The sequence below is a fragment of the Cyprinus carpio genome, chromosome B23 (genome assembly GCF_018340385.1).
Source record: "Cyprinus carpio isolate SPL01 chromosome B23, ASM1834038v1, whole genome shotgun sequence".
Lineage (NCBI taxonomy): Eukaryota > Metazoa > Chordata > Actinopteri > Cypriniformes > Cyprinidae > Cyprinus > Cyprinus carpio.
The window spans coordinates 5,088,181-5,114,408 of NC_056619.1; the positions used below are offsets into that span (position 1 = coordinate 5,088,181).

General features: G+C 37.6%; 1 protein-coding gene across 6 annotated transcripts in view; it reads left to right on the plus strand.

The window, feature by feature from the left end:
- Positions 1-26,228, plus strand: part of utrn (utrophin) — a 178,772-nt gene that overhangs the window by 9,629 nt on the left and 142,915 nt on the right. For 5 of the 6 annotated variants that reach the window (XM_042751343.1, XM_042751348.1, XM_042751347.1 and 2 more), the window contains exons 13-32: positions 8,853-8,968; positions 10,967-11,107; positions 11,193-11,306; positions 13,138-13,293; positions 13,481-13,651; positions 14,713-14,892; positions 15,007-15,162; positions 15,796-15,945; positions 16,039-16,200; positions 16,365-16,496; positions 18,302-18,475; positions 18,945-19,100; positions 19,341-19,511; positions 19,586-19,765; positions 20,427-20,555; positions 20,861-21,031; positions 21,112-21,270; positions 22,004-22,132; positions 22,715-22,954; positions 23,629-23,801. In XM_042751343.1, coding sequence (XP_042607277.1) covers positions 8,853-8,968; positions 10,967-11,107; positions 11,193-11,306; positions 13,138-13,293; positions 13,481-13,651; positions 14,713-14,892; positions 15,007-15,162; positions 15,796-15,945; positions 16,039-16,200; positions 16,365-16,496; positions 18,302-18,475; positions 18,945-19,100; positions 19,341-19,511; positions 19,586-19,765; positions 20,427-20,555; positions 20,861-21,031; positions 21,112-21,270; positions 22,004-22,132; positions 22,715-22,954; positions 23,629-23,801 — 3,160 coding nt within the window. The remainder of the gene's footprint in view (positions 1-8,852; positions 8,969-10,966; positions 11,108-11,192; positions 11,307-13,137; positions 13,294-13,480; positions 13,652-14,712; positions 14,893-15,006; positions 15,163-15,795; positions 15,946-16,038; positions 16,201-16,364; positions 16,497-18,301; positions 18,476-18,944; positions 19,101-19,340; positions 19,512-19,585; positions 19,766-20,426; positions 20,556-20,860; positions 21,032-21,111; positions 21,271-22,003; positions 22,133-22,714; positions 22,955-23,628; positions 23,802-26,228) is intronic. The other variant, XM_042751345.1, reaches the window with a different exon arrangement.

A 26,228-nucleotide genomic window follows, 5' to 3' on the forward strand; every position in this document is an offset into this window, starting at 1 on the left:
CAGTAGTTGAGCTTTTGTATCTAAGCTACGGATATAGAGAAATGAAATCACTTCTGGAAAAAAAGAACAACACGTTCTTAAAGGATTGCATTTAAAGGTAATATTTCAGCCAACAATGTCATTGTTTATTCACCCTCATGTCATTGTCAGTGCATATGACTTTGTTCATACTGTCAAACACAAATCTATGTCAAACACAAATCACAGATCTATAGAAAGATTGAGGCTCACTGAGATTTTTTAGTCCTGGTGTCCTGACATTTTATCCTACCCATCAGATTTTCCTACCAGGGTTTACTGTGCATGCACACATCAATATTGAAGTGTCCCTTTTCTCATGCTGAACAACAACATTTAATGTATTTGCATTACTGTAAGGGTAGGTTTAGGGTTGGGTAGGTGTAGACTTTAATAAAACACAATCTAATAGGTAGAAAAAAATATTTATTGTTAGTTTCCTGTAGCTGTATCCCTTCTAGCTACAACCACAAATATAACACATAATTACTGTGTTTGCAATACTGTACGGGTGGGTTTGGGTTGTGGTAGGTGTAGACGTTAATAAACCATAACTTTACAGGTAGCATTTTTCATTGTGGAATTGTACTACCCACTGTTTTAATGGGAGGTAGCAAAATCTGACAGAACAGTTTAAATTGGTGCCAAGGGGTGCAGTACCTCTGTTTCTCTGTCTCCGTTTCTCTTGTTCTCTTCAGTTTTATTTAAAGACAGAAATAGTGACTTATGCAACAGGTAAATCATTTGTGGAGCCAACAAGAGCAGAGCCAGAGTGAGAGAGAGCAGTCTATTTATGGCTGTAATGTCAGCGTGGCCCATGAGAAAGCTTTTACACACTGATAAACCTCTGAGTGTGTGTGTGCTAGAAAGAGCTCTAAGTAAGAGTACATCAGTGTTTAACCTTTAAGCTTGAGCAAATCTCTCTCACACCCACATTTAGCCAGCCATGGAAATGAGGGCATACCATAGACTTCTATTGTTTTACATGCATCTAATTATGACTATAGATTGACCCCATTCTGAAAACCTTTCAGAAATAAATTAGATTAAACCAAAATGAAAATGGCAACAATAACACAATGTTTCTTTCTTAAAAATAGTTTTTCCTAAAATGTCCCAAAGTGATGTTTTTTTCAAATTTAGCAAACTTCTGGGACCATTTTTTGCTCAAAGTGTAGTTAAATAAACACACAAACACAAACATGTTTGCTTAGCTGATTAACATACCATAGACTACTGATGTATTTATATAAAGCTAATTGTAGCTTTATATAAATAAAGCCTGCAATTAGCTAAAAAAGCTTCAAATAGCTTTATAATAGCTTTATTATAAAGCTACAAGCTAAAACAGCAACTTTGGTATTTGTGTCAGGTTAATAATAAGTATGTCAGCTTCTACTCCATTACAAGGCTCTAAACAATATAACTTTTTTAGTGACATAAGCTTCCAGTACACAAAAGGACAACAACACACAGTCAAAAAAATAAAAAATAAAAACCCTTTGCAGATAAATAAGTGTATAAACAATTGTGCTATAAATGATAATGGAATTGGATTGAGTAAGATGCAGGGATGTACTAGGATGAATGGGGTAACAAATAAATATAAGGTTATTGCATATTTTTATTGTATAAGTGGGGAACATTTAACTGTTCATGAGGTAGATTGCCTGGGGGAGAAACTGTTCTTTGTGCCTGACTGTCCTGGTATTTGCGGCTCTGAAGCGCCGGCCAGATGGCAAGAGTTCAAAGATGGGGTAACTTGGGTGTGAGGGATCCAGAGTGATTTTCTTGGCATGATTTTCCTCACTCTGGATGTATACAGTTCTTGAAGGGTGGGCAGGGGAGTACCAATAATCCTTTCAGCAGTCCGAACCGTTCTCTGTAGTCTTCTGATGTCTGATTTTGTAGCTGAACCAAACCACACAGTTATTGAAGTGCACAGGACAGACTCAATGACGGCTGAGTAGAACTGTTTCAGCAGCTCCTGTGGCAGGTTAAACTTCCTCAGCTGGCGAAGGAAGTACAGCCTTTGTTGGTGCCTTTTTAACAATGGAGTCAATGTGATTGTCCCACTTCAGGTCCTGAGAGATGGTGGTTCCCAGGAATCTGAATGACTCCACTGCAGCCACAGTGCTGTTCATGATGGTGAGTGGGGGGAGTGCAGGGGGGTTTTCTCCTGAAGTCCACGATTATCTCCACTGTTTTGAGCGTGTTTCAGCTCCAGGTTGTTAAGACTGCACCAGACAGCCAGCTGCTCAACCTCTTGTCTGTAAGCAGACTCGTCACCGTCCTGGATGAGACCGATGAGTGTGGTGTCGTCTGCAAACTTCAGGAGCTTTGACAAAGGGGTCTTTTGAGGTGTTGTCCAGTCGTTGGTGTAGTACAGCGAGAAGAGCAGGGGGGAGACGAACACATCCCTGAGGGGCACCAGTGTTGGTGGAGCAGCTGTTGGACATGAATTTCCCCAGTCTCACTAGCTGTTGCCTATCTGTCAGAAAGCTGGTGATCCACTGACAGATAGAACTAGGAACAGAGAGCTGGGTCAGTTTGGTCTGGAGGACTGTTGGGATGATGGTGTTGAAAGCCGAACTGAAGTCCACAAACAGGATCCTCACATAAGTACCTGTTTTGTCCAGATGTTGCAGGATGAAGTGCAATCCCATGTTGATTGCATCATCCACAGACCTGTTTGCTCGGTAAGCAAACTGCAGGGGGTCCAGTAAGGGTCCAGTGATGTCCTTCAGATAAGCCAGAACCAGTTTTTTCAAACGACTTCATGACGACAGATGTTAGAGCCACAGGTCTGTAGTCGTTAAGTCCTGTAATCTTGGGTTTCTTTGGAATGGGGATGATGGTGGAGCGTTTGAAGCAGGAAGGCACTTCACACAACTCCAGAGATCTGTTGAAGATCTGTGAAAAGATGGGGGCCAGCTGGTCAGCACAGGTTTTCAAACAGGCTGGTGTAACGCCATCTGGGCCTGGTGCTTTTCTTCTTTTGTTCTTCCTGGAGACCTGGCGCACATCATCTTCACAGATTTGAAGAGCAGGAGGTGTGGAGAGGGGGATTGCAGGAGGTGTTAACGGTTGTGTAGATAGATGGTCATAATGGGTGTTTGGGGGTTTCAAATCTACAATAAAACTCATTCGGTCGTTAACAAGTCGTTGATTAGCCTCAGTGCAGGAGGATGGTGTCTTGTAATTAGTGATGGCTCTCAGTCCACTCCACACTGAAGTTGAGGTCGTTGGAAGTAAACTGGTCTTCCAAATTTTTTAGCGTAGGTCTTTTTAGCAGCTCTAATCTCTTTGTTCAGTGTGTTCCTGGCCTGATTGTAAAAGACTGTGTCCCCATTTCTGTAGGCATCCTCTTTGGCCTGACGAAGATGTCTGAGTTTTGCTGTAAACCATGGCTTTATCATTGTTGAATGTTAAATAAGTCCTGGTAGGAATGCATATATCCTCACAAAAACTAATATATGATGTTACGGTCTCTGTGAGTTCGTCCAGATTGGTGGTAGCAGCTTCAAAAACACTCCAATCAGTGAGGTCAAAACAGGCTTGTAAATCCTGCCTCTGTTTCGTTGGTCCATCTCTTTACAGTCTTTACTACAGGTTTAGCAGATTTAAGTTTCTGCCTGTAGGTTGGTATAAGATGAACCAGACAGTGATCAGACAGTCCCAAAGCTGCTCGTGGAACAGAGTGATATGCATCCTTTATTGTGGTGTAACAGTGATCCAATATATTACTGTCTCTGGTGGGACATGTAACCTGCTGTCTGTATTTTGGCAGTTCACGGGAGAGATTGGCTTTATTAAAGTCCCCAAGAATGATTAAAAACAGAGTCCGGGTGTTGTTGTTCTGTCTCTGTAATCTGGTCAGCGAGTTTCTGTAAAGCCAGACTTACGTGCGCTTGCGGAGGGATATAAACACTCACCAGGATGAAACGAGTGAAACTCCCGCGGCGAATAGAACGGCTTGCAGTTAATGAAGAGTGTTTCGAGATCTGAGCAGCACATCTTCTTTAACAAAGTTACATCTGTACACCACCGTTCATTGATGTAAAAGCATGTCCCGCCGCCGCGCGATTTCCCCGTTGATTCTGCGTCGCGATCCGCTCTGAACAGCTGAAAGCCCGGCAGATGGAGCGCACTGTCCGGTATGGCGTCATTGAGCCAGGTTTCCGTGAAACACAGAGCAGCAGAGTGTGAGAAATCCTTATTTGTCCTTAACACTCACACTCGTTTTGCTACTGTTATGAGACTGACAAACCACCCAAGTCAGATTCCCAGTGAAATGTTCTCTGAGAGCAAATACATTGAGTTTGCTTCCTTCCTTTTTCTGAGAAGAAATTTCAAAAAGAAGTTTCTATTTTTGTCTGTGTTTGAAGCACTTTTTGAAGCAATTGATTGCAACATTTTGGAAGAAATAGTACAGCACCTTAAATCGTCAACCTGTTATCTTGTCACACTTCCCACATCTTTCTTCAAAAGTTTGCTTAACTGTTTAGAAGAAGATCTCTTAGAAGTGGTGAATGCCTCATTTCTTTCTGGGACTTTTCCAAACTCACTGAAAACTGCAGTTGTTAAGCCCCTTCTGAAAAAGAGCAATCTTGATAACACCATGTTGAGCAACTATAGACCAATATCTGATCTTCCTTTTATAGGCAAGATTATTGAAAAGCAAGTTTTTAATCAGCTGAACAAATACTTAAACTCAAATGGATACCTGGAAAATTCTCGATCTGGTTTCCGACCGCATAGAGACAATGCTCATTAAGATAATAAATGATATTTGCTTTAATTCTGATTCTGGCGAATATCAGTGATGGTACTACTAGATTTTAGTGCTGCATTTGACACTGTTGATCATAATATACTTCTAGAGAGAATGGAAAACTGGGTCAGGCTTTACTCAAATTGTTTAGGTCATACTTAGGAGGGAGAGGTTATTATGTGAGTATAGGAGAGCATAAGTCTAAGTGGATGTCCGACTCCATGATATGCGGAGTCCCACAAGGCTCAATTCTTGCACCGCTCTTGTTTAGGCTGTATATGCTCCCACTAAGTCAAAACATGAGAAATAACCAAATTGCCTATTACAGCTATGCTGATGATACCCAGATTTAATTAGCCTCATCATCAAATGACTACAGCCCCATTGACTCCCTCTGCCAATGTATTGATGAAATTAACATTTGAATGTGCCAGAACTTTCTTCAGTTAAACGAGGAGAAAACGGAAGTCATTGCATTTGGAAACAAAGATGAAGTTTTCAAGGTGAATGCATACCTTGACTCTAGGGGACAAACAACTAAGGCCCCGTCCACACGGAGACGGAGCTTACCCCAATCCGATCTTTTTTTTTCCTCGTCTCAAGAAATATCCGCGTCCACACGAAACCGCAAAATGATGTAGTATACATGCCAGACCAGCATGTGGCGCTGTAATTCTATCACAGAGAGACACTAAAAACGGAGAAGAAGACATGGACTATGCTCATAAACCTTGCGCTTGGTACACAAACGAACATGGAACAATACATTTATTAATCTGTGTTAATGTTAGTTAATAAAAAGACAATCGTTCAGTGTTTGTTCATGTTTTTGTTGCTGTTACGTGACGTAGAGGTGTCTGACTAGGGGAGACGTGGGCGGATGACGTCATCGTTTCAGAAAAATATACGGATTAGCCGTCCAGACGAAAACGCAAAGACGGCGTTTTCAAATTTATCCACTCTGGGACCCGGTTTCAAAAAAATAGCGGTTTCACCTTACGAAAACGCCGGATCCGTGTGGACGAAACGCCTATCCGATAAAAAATTTGTGCGTATTCACAGAAACGCGTCTCCGTGTGGACGGGGCCTAAAAATCAAGTCAGGAATCTTGGTGTGATTCTGGAGACAGACCTTAGTTTCAGTAGTCATGTCAAAGCAGTAACTAAATCAGCATACTATCATCTTAAAAACATTGCTAGAATTAGATGTTTAGTTTGCAGTCATGACTTGTAGAGAAACTTGTTCATGCCTTTATCACCAGCAGGGTGGACTATTGTAATGGTCTCCTCACTTGCCTTCCCAAGAAGACCATTAGACAGCTGCAGCTCATCCAGAACGCTGCTGCCATAATTCTGACTAGAACCAGAAAATCAAATCTGAGCATAGCACACCAGTCCTCAGGTCCTTACACTGGCTTCCAGTTACATTTAGGATTGATTTTAAAGTACTTTCACTCGTTTATAAATCACTCAATGATCTAGGACCGAAATATATTGCAGATATGTTCACTGAATATAAACCTAACAGAGCACTCAGATCATTAGGATCGAGTCAGTTAGAAATACCAAGGGTTCACACAAAACAAGGGTCTGCTTTTAGTTATTATGCCGCTTGCAGCTGGAACCAGCTTCCAGAAGAGATCAGATGTGCTAAAACATTAGTCACATTTAAATGCAGACTCAAAACTCATCTGTTTAGCTGTGCATTTATTGAATGAGCTCTGTGCTACATCAGAACTGATTGCACTGTATTTTATGTATAATAATTTTCTATTTTTATCTGTTTATCTGTTTTAAATGATTTTAAAAGTTTATAAATTCCTATGCATTATTATTACTTTATTTTTGAATTATTTTTGCCTTCGGGGGTGTCCTCAAAATGAGTTTTTGTCTCATTCATTTTTGGGCAATTTTTCAGCAGTTTTGTCCCCAAGGTATGGCTGCATTAAATATAAACAGTTGAATGTTCGTGGGACAATCGGAAAGCTAATGTTCCATGATTTGACCTGTTGACCTCTAACATCTGGGATTCAAGCTAAGCAAATGCACACCCACACACAATGACAAACACAAATGAGTCGCAGGCAGTTATTTTCGTCTCCTCTCTGATATTCAACAAATAAACATCTTGGAAAGAGCCGGTTCACAGACATTATTAATCACAAATGTCAAGATCCAGCAGAGACTATTTTAGTGATGTACTACAGAAGAGGAAGCAAGCATCCAGATGTACAGTAAATACCACGCGTCAAGGGGCTGTTGTTGTTGTTTTGGGTAGTTATGTTAAGCATTGTGAAATGCGCTACTCCTTATAGCAATACTATAAGGATATATACAGTACAGACCAAAAGTTTGGAAACATTACTATTTTTAATGTTTTTGAAAGAAGTCTCTTCTGCTCATCAAGCCTGCATTTATTTGATCAAAAATACAGAAAAAAATGTAATATTGTGATATATTATTACAATTTAAAATAATTGTTTTTAAATGTATTATACTTTTAAATTATCATTTATTTCTGTGATGCAAAGCTGAATTTTTAGGATCATTATCACATGATCCTTTAGAAATCATTCTAATATGATGATTCATTATCAGAGTTGGAAACAGTTCTGCTGCTTAATATTTTTTCAGAACGTGATACTTTTTTAGGATACTTTGATGAATAAAAAGTAAAAAAAATAAAAAATAAAAAAAAAGAAGCTATGTTTTTCAAAAATATAAATATTTTGTAATAACAATATACAATACTGGTCAGTAATTTGGGGTCAGTAATTTTTTTTTTTCTTTCTTTTTTTAAATAAAATCAATACTTTTATTCACCAAGGAAGTGTTTAATTGATAAAAAGTGATAGTAAAGAAAATATATTATTAGAATATATATTATTAGAAATTTTTTTTTTTTATTTGAATAAATGCAGTTCTTTTTAACCTTTTATTTATCAAATAGATTAGACAGCAGAACTGTTTCAACAACACTCATAATAAATCAGAATATTAGAATGATTTCTAAATGATCATGTGATAGACTGGATGTTACATGTGACACTGAAGGCTGGAGTAATGATGCTGAAAATTCAGCTGCGCATCACAGGAATAAATTATTTTTTTAAAAGTATATTCACATAGAAAACTATTATTTTAAGTTGTAATAATATTTCACAATATTACTGTTTTTTCTGTATTTTTGATCAAATAAATGCAGGCTTGAATGAGCAGAAGAAACTTCGTTCAAAAACATTAAAAATAGTAATGTTTCCAAACTTTTGGTCTGTACTGTGTATATATATATATATATATTTTTGGTCTGTACTGTGTATATATATATATATATATATATATATATATATATATATATATATATATATATATATATATATATATATGTATATATATGTATATATATGTATATATATATATATATGTATATATATGAATTTTTTTTTGTAAAAACTATTAATTTTTTTTTGTAAAAACTATTATATATGTATATGTATATGTATGTGTGTGTGTGTATGTGTATGTGTATATGTATATATATCTCATGCCATAGGTTTTATACCATATGCCATATTGCCAGTCACAGGCCTGTATCATACCATATGTCATTTATCATACTGTATATATCATATACTCATTCATATATCATTTATGTTGTGTTGTGTCATATAGTATTATAACATATATATGTAATTTGGGATATACTGTATGACATATATTCATTCATATCATATATTATAGTTTAAAGTATAATATGATACATCGAATTGTATTGTGTTATATATATATATATATATATATACTGTATCATGTCAGTTGGCATATATATCATAGCATATATCTTAAAATGCAGTTTCATGAGCTTATCTTATCTGACAGAAAGACTGAATATTTGTTTAAAAAATGCAAATCTGCTGAAATGTGGTGAACAGAATGAACAGTGACCAGTTACAGCATCAGAACATACTTTCTCCTAAGAATTGTTTTGTAAATCAATATGAATTACTTTTGTATGTCTGGAGTGATGGATTTGTGTGTAATTTGTCTTTGTGTGTCTGTAGTTTTGTCCAGGCTGGTGGGGTCCAGAGCGCTGCAGCAGATGGAGTCCAGACTGAACACGGTCAGCGCTGACATCAGAGACATCCCCACAGCTGAACAGGGAGTCCTTAAAGCTCAGGTGTGTGTGTGTGTGTGTGTGTGTGTGTGTGTGTGTGTGTGTGTGTGTGTGTGTGTGTGTGTGTGAGAGAGACAGGGATGCTTGTATGCAGGGTATACAAGCCCGTTTCAGTCACACCTGCCAGTGGCGAGTGAATTGAGACTATTTACCTATAATGAAAGTCGTTGAATACGTGTGATTGGCTGCAGATACTTTTAGTAGATAATTACAAAAATACAATATTCTAAAGGTGTGGTGACAGGCGGTGAAGGTCCATTATCTATTGGTGTGTTGGTCTAGCATTGTGCTGTATGTTGATTCTCTGTTTGAATCTCTGCTTGATCCGTGTGTTCAGTGTCTTAGCTGACGTTAGCATGTGGTTTTTGGATGTTTCTTTCATTAACTCCATGAATGATGGGAAGAACGCCAACAGCTAAGTGAGCAAACGCTGGCTGGCATTTGTTTAAAGTTCTATAAATATTTATACTCTGCTGTGTTGGTCTCTGGCCTGAGCCGGGCGATGCCCACGTGGCACAGAAGAGCTTCTGATGGCCGTCTGCACAGCTCTCGCCAGCCCACACAAACAGACAGAATATGACCCTACATCCAGCTATGTAACATCTGTCATACACAAGAGCTGATTATGGCCTGTGAGAAGCAGAAAGTCCTATTTTAGCCGTGACTTGTTTCTGTGGGAGTGGAAGTGGTCTTTGGAGGGTTTGTCGGTGGTTGTGGGTTGAGCTGTGTCTCCATCTGTGGGTGTGAATGAAGAACTGCACTCTGATGATCTTATTACCGTGCTCTAAAGATGATTACATGCATGTGAGTGAACAACAATCAAGGATTTCCAAGATGCGTTTTTCATGGAAAAATGTGTGCGTGCTTTTTTTGTAGAAATTGAATTTTCAGCAGTAGTTCAAGAATGTGTACAGTAAGCATTAAAGTAAAAACACACTTTGAATCCATGTTTACATATCAAACATAAGTTTTTAAGCATAACCAAAACCAGCATATCCAAGCATATCCAAAACCAGCATATCCAAGCATATCCAAAACCAGCATATCCAAGTCTCAATTTAACAGTATTTGGTATTTCATGAAAAAATAGAAATACACTTAACACTTTCTTTTTCTTTTTTCATAATCTGATATTTTAAAGGCACTTGCTAACCTTTGAACGCAGTTATGGTGAACTGTGATGCGTATTTTATTTTATTTTATTTTATTTTATTTTATTTTATTTTATTTTATTTTATTTTATTTTATTTTATTTCATAAATTCCAGAAACATTTATAATCAGTGATAAAGGTGTTTTTGTGCTGTTACCTTAGTATTTTACAATATTATAGTATTTATTAATTTATTATTAGTATTTAGTATTATTTAATAATTGTAATATTAAAATTTTTTTTTTTTACCTTTTAGTTTTATTTTTCAGTTCTCATTTTCATAGTTCTTTAGTCATTTTGATGTGCTTTTGTCATTTATTTATTTTTTATTTTTATATTTCTATTTAGCTTTTATACATTTTATTTGTATTTAATTTTAGTACTTCCACTTAAATTTATTTCAGTTAGTTGCCAGGGCAACATTTATCATTTTTATGTAGTTTTTATTTATTTATTTTATCTTGTTTCATCAAAATTTATGTTTTAAATTCAAATTTATTTAGTTAACAAACATTTTAACAGATACACACAGTTTTGTGTCCCAAATGTGGTCAAGTATTATGCGAATAATACATTTTCTAGTATTACATGATTCTATTTACTATATTAATGATACATTTCTCCATAGTTCCTCTAGTTTATCAAACTGTTGTTACTTGAAATCAGATAATTTGTTACCTAAGTCAGTTGATCATAACTTAACAGCATAACTATAATGGTTTGGCAGGGGATTCATTCTTGGGTACTACAGTGGCTGTTTGGTTTTTATAATGCTGCTTTATAAGAGTTAAGAGTGTTAATGATTTGCAGTATGACCTGGTGAACTCTTCTGGTAATTCTGTTTTCTAGGCTCTTTGTGCTGAGATAGAGCAGCAGCAGCAGAAGGCGTCAGGGACAGCAGAGCAGCAGGCCTGGACTGAGCTCTCCACCGCCGCCCAGGATCAGCTCAGCATGCTGCAGTGCATTCTGGGTAGCATGAAGGACACAAAGGTGAGAGCTCTGCCATCAGCCTGATTGAGATGCTTGTCTGTGCATGGATGTGGTGTGTTTTGATGGTGGTGTTGATGTGGATCAGGTGAAGAGTGAGGAGGTGGAGCACTGGCTGGATGCGGTTGAGGAGCTGCTGTCTCGAGACGCCGGCGGCTTCAGTCACGCCGACAAACTACAGGAAGAACTCAACCAGTGCAAGGTCAGAGGTCAACGCATTCAGTAAATCATTCATAGTGAATAATCCAGCTAGTTAAATAAAAGCCTCAGTATACTCACAGCAAATACCTTTTTCATTCTTCATTTAAGGCTAAAAAAAGTTTGACATACTATTGCTGTGGTATACTGTTAATGAACGTGAATATATGTTGCACACTTTTCTCTCAATAACAAAATAAATGCACAACAGACATGACAGCGGTGAGAAAATAGCAGTCTTGTAGACAGTTCAGTCAAAAATGTCCATTTGCTGTTAGTTTACTCACCCTCAGGCCATCCAAGATATAGGTGACTTGTTTTCTTGAGTAGAACAGATGACTTTTAGCTGAAACCGTGGTTCTTGGTGATCTATAAAATGAAAGTCAATGGCTACCACTTTGAGAGTAAAAAATAAAAATAAAAAAAATAAATCATATACAGGCAACACGGATTTAATACCCATGGCTCTTGACGATATATTGAGGTATTATGAAGTGAAACGATCAGTCTGTGCAAGAAACTGAACATTATTTATAACATTACCTGTAATCCAGAGCCTCAGGCAAACTTTTCTGTGAACGGGTTCTTTTGGACAGTTTGTTTTAATCATCTGGTTCAATTTACTGGTTCATGTAATCATGCAATGTATACGGATATGCAATCATATCATCAAAGCATCCAACAATGATGTGAAATGTGGATGTTTTACATGTCTAAAGCACATAATGTGAATAAACTAGTCTTCATCAGCTCATCTTTTCACATAAACAATGAGAAACCATAAAAAAATTTGATTTGGCCTCGCTTTATGCGTGTTCATATCACAAGCTCATCTTTTGGATGAACTGGAGCACTGAATGAGTTCATTCATCACATGATCAGATACCCCGCTCATTTCGAGTCATTGTGACTGTCAGGCATCTGAAAATGAGTTTTGATTGAGTAACTTGTAGATCGGTGCTGCTCGAGCCGCAAACTGTTCCAGACGCTTCAGTCTAGTTCACTAAAAATAATTGGTTCAAAAAAAGATTCATTCACAAACTGAACATCATTTCCGCCCGTTTGTCTGAGACTCTGGATTACGGGTATAATGTTGTGAATAATTGTTAGCTTCTTGCACCGACCGATCGTTTCGCTTCCTAAGACCTCAATATTTCGGCAGGAGCCATGAATACTAATTTTGTGTTCTCTGATTTTTTTGACTTTCAAAGTGAAGGTAGACATTGATTTGCATTTAATCAAGGACCACAGTTTTTTGTTCTACTGAACAAAAAAGTCTTAAGTAAATTAACAGTGCATGTTCATTTTTGTGTGAACTATCCTTTTAAGAAAGCATCTGATCATAGCAATGTGGATTTGAGTGCATGAGCATGCGATTCAAAACTCCATGTTATACAATAGATTGCTTTAAAGCAAGCAACTTTACAGTATTAAACTTAAACAAGCAGTGTCAGTGCAGCTTTCAGTTCAAATTACACTTCAATACCTGCTATAAATCAGCTCTCGGTGTTTATGTTTTTACTTGTGGACGTCTGATGGACTGAAACAAACTCCAAGGGAGCTTTGTTTAACTTTGTTTACACTAGTTTGTTCTTTGATTTCACTTGAAGTATATTGGGTCTTTAATGCTGCTAGTTTTACATAGTTTCTAGCTGTTTGGCGTTGGTTTATCAGCAGGTCCAGGGTTGTCCTGGTTAGCCACAGTGGTGGACTTTTTGAGATGGTTTTGCTAAACATAGTTTAAACTGGTTGAGAAATCAGCTGAGGTTGATGGTAGACCAAAACGTTTGAGTTTCTCTGAAGTTGTTAGTGATGTTTGAGATGTGTCTGTGCAGGAGCTGGTGAGTGAGATGGAGAGCGTGGACTCGTCTCTGAAGCAGATAAAGGAGAACGTGGCGGCCGTGCAGCAGAGCTCAGTACCGGGTCTGATCAGCTGGGGGCAGACGGAGCTGGACAACAGCCAGAGACGCTGGGACACGCTCAGTAAAGAGGTGCGAAAGATAAACACAGAACACTGAATGCAATGGCCTTAACATCTATTAGCTGCACAGCAAGGGAAGAGCTTGTACAAGGTGTTTTTTCAAGTAGAAACCAATCAGTAAGCCACTTCCCAACCCGGCTTGATTCATGAGCGTGCTGTTCTGGGATAAGTCATGTTACGGGGGATTTTGTTTGCAGTTGTTGAGGCGCGAGGAGCGTGTGAGTGAGGGTCAGGAGAAAGTGGTGAATCTGAAGAAAGACGTGGCGGAGATGCGTGAGTGGATGATTCAAGTGGACGAGGAGTTTCTCATGAGAGACTTTGAGTACAAGAGCCCAGAGGAGCTGGACGAGGCGCTGCAGGAGATGAAGGTTGAAATTAACAGTTCTATTATAACTTTCATTATGAATTATTTTATGCGTTGTATATTGTATTGCTTATTAATGTACAGTTATGCTTCTTGTATTTTCCAATACGGTTTTAGTATTATTTATATACTGTTATAGCATTTATTAATTGAATTAGTGTTTTTATATTTTGTTTTTTTTTATTTTAGTTTCAGTAATGTTGTTTATGTGCTTTTGCCTTTTTTATATCTCTATTTAGATTTAATTATATTTTCTCAGTTTTAGTTATTTTCATTAAAATTTTTAGTTAGTTGGAAAAGCAACATTTCTAAATTTTACGTTTAGCTTTTATTTTCTAGTAAAAATGATTTAAATAGTTTCAGTTTTGAAACAGTAACACTGGTATTTTTATATGTTTGCTTTTGATTATACATAAACAAGCGAACTGAAAAGCATTGTATATTGTTTGTTAAATATTAATTAGTAAAAATTAATGTGAAGTTGTACCTTTTTATGATTAAAAGTAATTTCAAGCATGTTTTTTAAATGTTTTGTTGTGAATGTGTTGTTTGTTTTTATATATTATTATTATTATTATTATTATTATTATTATTTTCTAGTGCTGTCAAACGATTAATCGCGATTAATCACATCCAAAATAGAAGTTTTTGTTTATATGTGTGTATTCTGTGTATATTTATTATGTATATATAAATACAAACACACGCATGTATATATTCCAGAAAAATTGTATGATTATATATATTAAATATATTTATTTATAATACAAATTATATGAATATATAGACATGTAAATACATGTAAATATTTTCAAAATATATACTGTGTGTGTGTATTTATATATTATATATTATTCAAAGAAAAACTTTTATTTTGTATGCGATTAATCATTAATTTTTTCTAAAGCTCTGAGACTGTTAGTCTAGTTTCTTGTGTCAAAGTCGTAATTGTGCCAATGTTTTTCATGATAATTTCCTTCCTTGTGTCTGACACTTTATTTATTTACATACTCACTTACTTCAAGACTTTTGTGTAAATGTTCTCTCTCTTTCTGTGTGTTTCAGAGGGCTAAAGAGGATGTGTTACAGAAGGAAGTGCGTGTAAAGATTCTGAAGGACAGCATTAATGTGCTGTTTGGAAAGAAGCCCCCGGGTGGTCCTGACCTGAGCCCTGAGCTCAATGAAGTGCTGCACAACTACCAGAAACTCTGTGATCGCTTCAAGAGCAAGTGCCACACGCTTGAGGTACACACACACACACAGAGGAAGCCTTGCGATTGGACAGCCCTGCTCCAGATGTGGTTTGGTTCCTCTTTGGATGTCTAGCTGAGATATCTGATGTGTTTGCACTGATGTTAGGAGGTGTGGTCCTGCTGGATCGAGCTGCTGCAGTATCTGGACGTGGAGTCTGGCTGGTTGAACACGCTGGAGGAGAAAGTTCAAGCCACCGAAAACATCCCAGAAAACACAGAGTCTATCAGCGAGGCTCTGGAGGTAACGGCTTTCATGCAAAAGGTGTGGTTTAGCATGTTCGACAAATATTTGCAGCCGAAATCCAGTCATTTTAATATTAATCCACATCATTGGGAATTTCAAGTGAGAGTGAAAGATTTCGTCATTTGCATTTCGCAGTAGGGTTGGGAATCGAAAATCCATCGCAATTCCAGAATCGGATACTTGTTGTAAAATTAAAATTTTGATTCCGACCTTCCTCACTAATCTAATCTCTCCAATACCCGGCTTCGATCAAACAGCTAACTATAATATCTGTGATAAGCAAGAGAGGTGTCACCACCAACATGTCAAAGCACTTTAATTTAACAGATCTTTAAAGATCACAAACACGATTCAAACATCAATGTGATCTTAAAATTCAAATGATACCCAGCCCTATTTCACAAAGTTCAAGCTGCTCACACAGATAACACAAAGTTGCTTGGTTTGAAAGTGATACATTGCTACATTATTGACAATAGATTGTTTTTGCCCACAAAATGACCAGACCTTAAGTGTTACAAATATCATATGACCTCTTATGTTTTTTGATTATGTCTGATTGTGCTTTGAGTGAGCGGATCACGTTTTGGACACAGATGTTAAAAGTCTGTCCGTGGTATAAATGGGAGTCCTGATGAGTCTCTCTTTCAGTCTCTGGAGTCGGTTCTGCGTCATCCGGGGGATAACAGGACTCAGATCCGAGAGCTGGCCCAGACTCTCATAGACGGAGGCATTCTGGATGAACTCATCAGCGAGAAACTGGAGAGCTTCAACTCGCGCTACGAAGAGCTGACTCAGCTGGTGTGTTCGTTTTGAACGGCTCAAATGATTCACCAGAACTGATTCAGATTCACATCATATGTGCAGTGTCACATTCATGTCTGTGTGTTGTAGGCTTCTGCACGTCAGATGTCTCTGGAGCAGAAGCTGGTGACTCTGAAAGAGAACGAGGCGGTGTTGCACACACTACAGACGTCCCTGACGCAGCTGGACCAGACGCTCACCTCGTACCTCACCGACCGCATCGACGCCTTCCAGCTGCCACAGGAAGCTCAGGTATGAGCTCCTCGTTCACAGCAGACGCCACAAACCACACTCTTCTGACATGGAGATATTCAGAGATACTCAAGATTTCCAATAACCAATGACAGATATATCATTATATTACTTGTATAATATTTACTCTTGTGCCTTTAACATTAAAAATGCTCTGAATGCAGGCCATTCAGGCCGAGATCGCGGCCCATGAGGCCACACTGGAGGATCTGAGGAGGAAAAATGTAGGTAACGTGCCTCCGACTGTCCCAGAGGGCAAACCAGTGCGAGGAGGAACCCTACTGGACCAGTTACAGGTGAGACACAATACTGCCCCCGCAGGACAGGAGCGCTAATGCAGATCATACTTCACCCTGGTTTAGTTAATTACCAAAAATAAAAGTATACAGAAAATGCAACTTAAATAAATAAAAATATAGGCTACAGCTGACTGTATTTAATGTATCGTGCCCAAGATTTAATGACGTTTTTCTAAGATATATGAAAATATTTTAACATACTGTAGATGCTACTTGCGCATTCAGTTGATCAGCAGTTTCTAGCCATGCAGCCTTTCTCTCTGATTTTATCTCAGCTGTGCTTTTCATGGTTATTAGTAGAACATTAAAACATTTCAATCTAAAATTTCTAAAAACACAATTAAAAGTTAAAATCTCTGAATTAAAAATGAAAATAAATAATGGAAAACAGACTAGATTTTAACTTATAAGAGGAACGCACATTAACTCATTTGAGCTAGTATTAGCCAGCTTACATTTGATTTACAGTAACTGCTATGATACAAATACACGTATGTGTAGGTTTAAAATTCTACATTCTCTGTCACATTTAATGTCCAACAACAAATATTTTAACAGAATGTATATTTTACTCAGAATGATTGTGCTTTTATTCTGTTTTGCTCCGTCTCATTCACTCGTACACTTCTGACAGCAAAATGGATATATTTGCATGACTTTCTAACATTTAGAGATGAAGAATATAACTGTGACGTGTCAGTTATACACAGACGAAAACACAACATCTCAAAAGCACAAATATTCGCTGTTTGCCATGTTGGATCGACTTGATCCTTTTAATTGATTTGATAAGAATAAGCGTGCACATCAAATGATCTTGACTCACTGAACCTGCATTGAATTAGTGAGTATAAGTGAGTGTCTTAAATGCTTGTTTTTTTGAAGTAGTTTCGGACTTAAATCCCCACTTTTCTTAGCCCCCTGGATACTCTGGTTTTGGTGTTATTTTAGTATTATTTATATAATATTTTATAATTAATTTTGAATAAGCTTTTTTTTTTAGTTCATTTCTTTGTAATTTTGTTATGTGGTTATGATGTTTTATTAGGTTTTTTTAGGGTTTAGTTCAGTTTTAGTTATTTATTTATTTGCAGTTTGCAATTGTGGTGCTTAAACTTAAGCTCACTTAAAGGTATTTTAAATATTTGTATTTTATTTTATTTCAGCTGCAGTTTAATTAACAAGACAGTTTAAACCCAGAATAAAAATAAAATAAAAATAAAACAATTTTTCCTTTGATTTTCAGTCTGGAGAGGTCAGTGCTAGTCTCAGAAGGTTTATTTATTTATTTTTTTAAATATATAATTTCAGACTATAATTGCTTCCAGTTGGAGGATATTAAACATGCTTGTTATTTTGAGCTGATTTTAGAGCACGCAGTGCTTGGCTGTTTCTGTGTGAGTTTGTGGTGTTATTCAGTAATGTTCTCGTAATGTATGATATTCAGTCGTTTAGTGTGCAGTGCCCTGGGGCCGGTTGCATGAACCGCTTAGACTAGTCTTTAAAAGTCATCTATTTTTTATTTATGATTTTTTTTTTTCTTTAAGAGTTCTAAATTGGGAGAATGATCTAATTTGAATGCAAAAAGTAAGTCTGATTATACTTGGCTAGCTACTAGTTGGTCAAACTGGTTCTGAAGACACATTCTGGCTATGTTTATGCAACCGGTGCCAATTTTTCCTCTTTAACCATGAACAGAATCGTCCAGAGTATGATGCCTGGTGTTTTTAAATCTGTTCAGATTTTAATAGTAGTGTAGTGTATTCCAGCCATGAAGTGTCTCTGGTGTATCTCTGTTTTAGAGGAAACTCCGTGAGATTAGTACCAAATTCCAGCTGTTCCAGAAACCAGCCAACTTTGAGCAGCGAATGCTGGACTGCAAGAGGATTCTGGAAAACGCTAAAGCTGAACTTCACATCCTGGACCTGAAAGACACCCAACCAGAGGAGATCCAGACCCACCTGAACGGATGCATGGTGAGAAAACACACAGGCATTATTATGATGTGTTTACTGTTATAGTACGTATTAATATTTTGAATTGGCTTTTTATTTTTATAGTTTCATAGTTTTTTTTAATTTTGTTTTTTGTTTTGTTTATTTTGTATGTTTTTTTTTGTCTTTTTTATTCTTTCTTTCTTTCTTTCTTTCTTTCTTTCTTTCTATATAGCTTTATTTTTATTTCAGTTTTAGTCATTGTGATTTTAGTACTTTAACTTATTTCAGATGGTTGACGGCAACATATTTTATTTTATTTTATTTTATTTTCCTATATAGCTTTATTTTTATTTCAGTTTTAGTCATTGTGAATTTTTTATTTTTATTTCAGTTTTAGTCATTGTGATTTTAGTACTTTAACTTATTTCAGATTGTTAGTTTGTTTTACAGTAACAACACTGAAAAACACACCTCATCATGGACTCTTGTGTTGTTTTTATAAATGCAGAAGCTGTATAAGATCTTGAGCGAGGTGAAGCTGGAGGTGGAGACGGTGATTAAAACAGGAAGACAGATCGTACAGAAACAGCAGACGGAAAATCCTAAAGGAATGGATGAACAGCTCACCGCCCTCAAATTACTCTACAATGAGCTGGGAGCTCAGGTCTGTGTGCATTTACAAATACATGTTTAAAACCGCAATAAAAGCTATGTGTGCATGTTTTTTTTTTTACATTTTGCTTTTGCAACTTGTAGATTTAAAAAATAAAGGTTACATTCAGCCTCCACATCCTCTGTTTTTCTACTTTTCACCACCCAATCAGTTTCCAGTGGATGAAATCCACTCAGAAATGCATCACATTACAAAAGTAAAACGAGTTTGAAAGCTATTTTGTGTGGTTAGGTGACTGAGGGGAAGCAGGATTTGGAGAAGGCCTTGTCTCTGTCCCAGCGGCTGCAGAAGGACAGCGCCGCCCTGCAGGCCTGGATGAGTCACACTGAGACTCTGCTGAAAGAGAAGCTCAGCGCAGAAGACATGCCTGCTGATATCGAGACAGAGATCACATGGGCCAACGTGAGTGTGTCTGACAGCCGCTCGCTCGTGCAGTCTTTAAACTGAGTGTGTGTTACATGAGTGTTTGTCTGCAGGGCCTGTTGAAGGAGTCTGAGCTCAAGAAGAGCGATCTGTCTGTGGTGATGGAGAACAGCGCCGCCCTGCAGGCCTTAGTGGACGGCAGCGAGGCTCAGCTGGAGGATCAGCTGTTTGAGCTCAATGAGGACTGGGAGCGAGTGCACACACTGATCGAGGACTGGCTCAGTGCTGTTCTGGTGAGTGACTGCTTCACTTACATCACGCAGTTAATTCATTTAGGTTCACATCATCCCAACAACTGCTTCATTCAGTTCTGTGTGATTTGTCAAGACTGATTAGATGGATAGCAGCACATGACACACACACACACTTATAGATATCTACACGTGATCACTCTACACGATAATCTAGACACAGTGTGAATGAATATCACAACAGCTTAAGCAGCAAACTTTGCAAAACACAACATTTATTGCCAAAACTTCTGGCCATGATTGTAAATTCTGGCCATGATTGTACACACACACACACACACACCTCATTTATCAGTAAATGATGAGGGAAGACCTTTATAATTACTCATTTGTATGCAAATTTAACTCACATGGGAGGTTTCAGTCATTAGCAGTCTGTTTGGCTGAATTTCATTAATATCAAAGTTGTGCAGCTTTGAAATGTCACATATGAGCAGAATAGAATAGAATAGAATAGAATAGAATAGAATAGAAATGTTATTATTATTTATATTATCTTTGTCCTTCTTGTAAAAGGAAGTAAACCAATACTGGATGGACAGCTAACTATTATATTTCACATTTACGTTACTTAAAGGTGCTGTATCATGCATGCTGTGTGTGTGTGTGTGTGTGTGTGTGTGTGTGTGTGTGTGTGTTGTAGTATTGCATGCGTGAGGTGGAGATGTTTGATGAGAATTTGGCTCATATCAGCACATGGCTCTATCAGACGGAGATACGACTGGATGAGATGGAGAAGATGCCTGCAGCCGAGAAAGAGAGAATGATGACGGTGAAAAAACACACACACACACACACACACACACACACACACACACACACACACACATACACAAAGAGACTTGGTTATTTGTGTCTTTTCACTAAAAGTGAATTTTCAACAATAAATAATGTAATTTATTCCATCAGGATTTGTTTGGATCATAAATGTTAGGCTGCAGTGTTGTTTAATATTATTCTTGCATTTTTGTATTTTGGCAGAGAAAGTAATTACATTTTGATGGAAGATAATAAAAACAAACATGGTTGCATTACGAAGTATTAATGTATTGAATCTGCTCTGTGCGTGTCTGACAGGCTGTGTTGGGTGAGTTGGAGGGAATGAGTGTGCGTGTGGACAGCGCTCGTGATCAGGCAGTAATATTGATGACCAGCAGGGGGCCTGCGAGCAGAGAGCTGGTGGAGCCCAAACTGGCCGACCTCAACCGCAACTTCCACAAGGTGGCGCAGCACATCAGCTCTGCTCAGGTACGACTCCAGCTTGTTTTCCACCCGCAGCGCTGGACAGACACTCATTAGCCAGTGCTGAGTGTGTGTGTTGTGTTCAGGTGTCTGCTGGTCTGGAGGTCAGACAGGAGGCAGTGGCAGACGGGAGGTCTGCTCCTCTTCTCTCCTCCTCACAGCTGCAGCTGTTTGAATCAGACCTACAGGCTACTATCAGAGCCCTGGAGCAACAGGAGAAAACACACACGCCTGATGAGGAGAGGGTACACACACATCTCAAACACACATCTGATGAGAATTTAATAAGTGACATGGCATTACATTTTGTAGGTGGCTGTATTTGTATTTTAAAGGAATAGTTCACCAAAAAATGAAATTTTCCTAAAGATTTACTCACCCTCAGGTCATCCGAGATTCAAAAGTGTCTGTTTCTTTATAAGATCAGATTTGTAGAAATGTAGCATTGCATCACTTGTTCAGCAATGGATCCTCTGCAGTGAATGGGTGCCATGAATGAGAGTCCAAACAGCCAAAAAAAATACACAATAATCCACACCGCTCCAGACCATCAGTTAATGTCTTGTGAATGAAAAGCTGTGCATTTGCCAGAAGGCAATCTATCATTAAGAAGATTTTTAACTTAAAACAGTAGCTTCTAGCTAAAATATCAGATCTATAATAACACTTCCTCCAGCAAAAAAGTAATCTCACCTGAATCATGGGATGTTAACTGAAGGTCTGGAGTGGTGTGGATTATTTGTGGATTATTGTGATGTTTTTATCAGCTGTTTGGACTCTCATTCTGACGGCACCCATTCACTGCAGAGCATCCACTGGTGAGCAAGTGATGCAGTGCTACATTTCTCCAAATCTGTTTCCATGAAAAATAAGCTTGATTGAGGGTGAGTAAATTTTCTTGTTACACCGGGTCTCTACATAAACAGCCATTTAAAAAGCGTCATGTGTTTGTCCTGAATGAGTGTGTTTGTGTTTTAGCTGGATGAGGAGAAAGCTCATGTTGAGGAGGTGCTGAGGAGAGGAGAGGAGGTGCTGCTGTCTGTTCCTGACGAGGACAGAAGAGAAGACATCCGCAGGAGACTCCTGCTGCTCCGGACAGGCTACAAGGTCATTTCATGCACTCTTAACACGTCAGCCACGTCACGCCGGCTCTGAATTCCCAGCCACTTTCACACGTAAAACCCGTTAAATAACGGTATTAACATTTCTGGCAACAGATTTCGGTTTATTAATAAATAGTATTGCTACTGTTCAGTCATATCTGTAAAACTCTTTACAGCTGTTATGACTTTGTTACACAACTAGTTTTTTTTTTTTGACTTTACAGTTATGCTACAGCTGTGATTATGTGTTTTTATTATTGTTTATGTCTATGTTACAGCTGTGTCAAATGAATGATAGTTATTTTTACATTTGTGTTATGGCTATTTTACAGATACGGTTACAGCTATGTTATGACACTAATTGACACAAATGTTTGCAGCTGTGTTATGGCTTTTATGGTTGTGGTACAACTTTTAACGCCTTGTTTTTATAGGCGTTAAAGCAGATTGACATGTGTTTCCACAACAGATCTTGTTCACAAAATGCTATTGCATTGTAAGCAAATGCTAAACGTGTGAAAACACTGTGTGTCTCACACTCAGTTCTTATATTCACTATATTCTCTCTCTCTCTGTCTCTCTGCAGGAGCTTCATATCATCAGAACTCAGCCGGTTGTGCTGGAATCATCGTCTTCTCCTCCGCAGAGATCAGAGTCATCCCTCTCTCCTCAGGATGAGAGGAGTGCATCTGTCTCCCCGTCTGACTATCTGCTGGACATTAATAAGGTTCTGCTGGCCATGGCCGACAACGAGCTGCTCCTGAACTCCTCAGAGCTCAGCGGAGGACTGTTTGAGGATTTCTCCAGCCAGGAGGACACGCTCAGGGTCAGACACACTATAAGGATTTGCTTAGACACAACAGTTTCCTTCATAACAGGGTTCAAGAAGTCCAAATGTGACCACAAAACCAGTCATAATGGTCAGTTTTTGGAAATTGAGATGTATTCATCCTCTGAAAGTTGAATAAACAGCTTTCCATTGATGCATGTTTTGTTAGGAGGACAATATTTGGCCGAGATGCAACTATTTGAAAATCTGGAATCTGAGGGTGCAAAAAAAATCTGAATATTGAGAAAATTGCCTTTAAAGTTGTCCAAATGAAGTCTTTAGCATTGCATATTACTAATCAAAAATTAACTTTTGATATATTTAAGGTAGGAAATTTACAAAATATCTTCATGGAACATGATCTTTTATTTTTATGGTAATGGTTTTTGTAATTTTATGGAAATGGATTTTTTTGTTAATTTCATAATTATTTTTGTGCTACTTATGACTGGTTTTGTGCTCCAGGGTCACAAATATCAGTATGCTAGTACAAGTGTTGGGGAAACTGCTTTGAAACTAGCTTGCCAAACTACAGTCTGCTCGTAAAGTGTAAGCTACACTGTTGACCATAATAACTTCCTGTTAACTGGCAGTCTAAACTGACGAGAGCAGTGGGTGTTTTCAGTTGTTCTGTGTGTTTTGTATTGACTTCTCTGTGTCTGTGTTTCTAGAATATAAAGGAGAGTTTGGAGCGGTTGGGAGAGCAGGTTGAAGTGATTAATGAGCGCCAGCCTGATGTGATTCTGGAAGCTTCCAGACAGGAGATGGCACAGATATCTGATGCCCTGACACAGCTGAACTCAGAGTGGGACAGAGTCAACCGCATGTACAGCCAGAGGAAAGGGTGAGCTTCAGATGACTCTGCATTTTCCCATAATTCCCTGTCTAGATGAGCAGTCTTTTACCGTGTACCCTTTATGGTCCGTAGTCACAAAAAAACTTTGCATTTCATTTGTTGGACATGATAGTAGTTATTGCATGAAACCAGTGATGAATACAGTATGAGAGATTATAATATTGCATCTCTAGTTATGAAGGAGGTCATAATTATCCATCTCTTTAAAGGGGTCATATGATGCTGCTAAAAAGAACATTATTTTGTGTATTTGGTGTAATGAAATGTGTTTATGCTGTCTTTTAATTTTCCACATACTGTACATTATTATTTCTCCTCTATGCCTCGCCTTCTGAAACACGTCGATTTTCACAAAGCTTGGTGTAATGAAATGTGTTTATGCTGTCTTTTAATTTTCCACCGTTGTGATTGGCCGAATGCCTCAAGCATGTGACGGAAATGTTACGCCTCTTAACATACTGTGATGCCTTGTCCGGCCGGAGCGACGAGACAAAAACATAAAGAGAATTATAAATGTAATATAAAATTGTTTTCTTGTTGTGAACTTTTTTTGTAGTCGTGTCTTTTTGGTTTCGATTTATAATTGAAACACACAGCGTACATACGACATGACGGCGGCAGCAACAACAATACTACAACGAGAATAAAAGGTACGGCCTCATTCTTTGCGTGAACATTTGGCCGGTGTTATGCAAATCTTCCCACATACTGACGTAGAGATGTGGGGGCGTGTTAGAACGAGCCGTTTCAGGGGGGAGTGGCAGAGTCTTAACTTTTATAAAGAATATCTCTTTGTATTTGAGAATTAATTTTTTGTATTTGAGAGTTATTTTTTTTTAAGCTTGAGATTTTTTCTTTATTCACCAAGAGCTTGTAACACTCCAAAGAGAAAGGACAATTTGAAATCGCATCATATGACCCCTTTAACTGTAGTGCTCTTCAAGATGGATGTGTGTGTGTTGGTTGAAGTGGGTTAGGAAGAGTTAGCTTTCAAGCATATATTTCCTCATTTTCTCCTTATGGGAGGTAGATTTCCTAATGTTATTATCCCATTCCTAACATGCTAATGGAGGAGTCCAGGAAAGGATGTGCTCATGCATTTAGGATTGGGGGCAGCAAATGTAATAATTTAAAAACCCATAACAGTCAGCGCCTAATCTGAATTTAGTTGGAGGGAGGGAGGATATGCCCTCTCAGGACCTATGGAGTCGAGGAATATGTGCTGATGATTGGTCCATAGAGTCCCTGGATATTATAAATGCATGAGGATGAGAGAGAAACCAATGCCAGTATCTCAGCACTCAAACCTTCATTAATTCTGCTGCAGAGTGCTTCCGATTTAAAGAAACATCACACTCTAATAGACATTTTCAAGCTAAATTAAAATTATGAATAATACCATCAATGCTAATTGGTTAAAAAGTTGCCTTTATAGTATAATGATGATTACATCAGAATTATAATGTATTATTCTTTTTTTTTCTTTTTTACTGTTGTAGAATAAGCTTGAGATGCAGTCACACAAAACCTGTCAAGAACATGCCTTAAATTACACACAAATATAGGATGAAGCCCATTAAGATTTTTTAAGAACATTTTTGTTAATTAAGATGAAGATGTATATTATACACAAATATATTATCTAATATAAATTAGTAGTTTTGGCAACTGAGAAAAACAACAACAGCACATTACAAAATTGGTCAATAAATAAATTGTAATAAAATAATAATAACTGAAAATCTAAAAATAAAAGCCAAGTGCAAATATTAATAAAACTACAATAATAGTAGTGATGTTAAATGGTTAATCGAGATTAATCTTAATAAAACTATAATAATTTAATGATATATGTATGTGTACTGTGTGTGTGTAGGTAAATATAAATACTATATACAGTATAATAATATTACATCATTATTACACAATACACACATATATATTATGTTAAATAAACAAAACTTTTATAAGTTTGCGATGTGATTATTCGTTTGACAGCACTAAATGGTATATAAATAAGATGTGATTAATCGTTTGACAGCACTGAATGGTATATAAATAATGCTTTTTTTTGTGAAAAATGAGAATTGCAAAAAAGTCTACAGTGTTTTGATTTTAAAACAGGCTTCTTTTTCTTCATGCAAAATATAACTCATCATATTTTTCCTTTGATTTTGGGTTGAAATATGAGACTGCCTTCAGAGCTCAGAGTTGATCATTTAAGAGGTAGTTCTTCTCTGAGGTGAGCAGGATTTGGTCTGTGTCAGAAGTCAGTCACACAGGAAGTTGAAGTGAAGTCTGCCAGCTTTCCACACTGTTAAACAGAAATGTGACCCAGTTACTCGGCCACTTTTATAGACACCCGCTGACATGAGGAAGAACCAGTTCCCCGCCCAAAAGACCAATATTCATTTC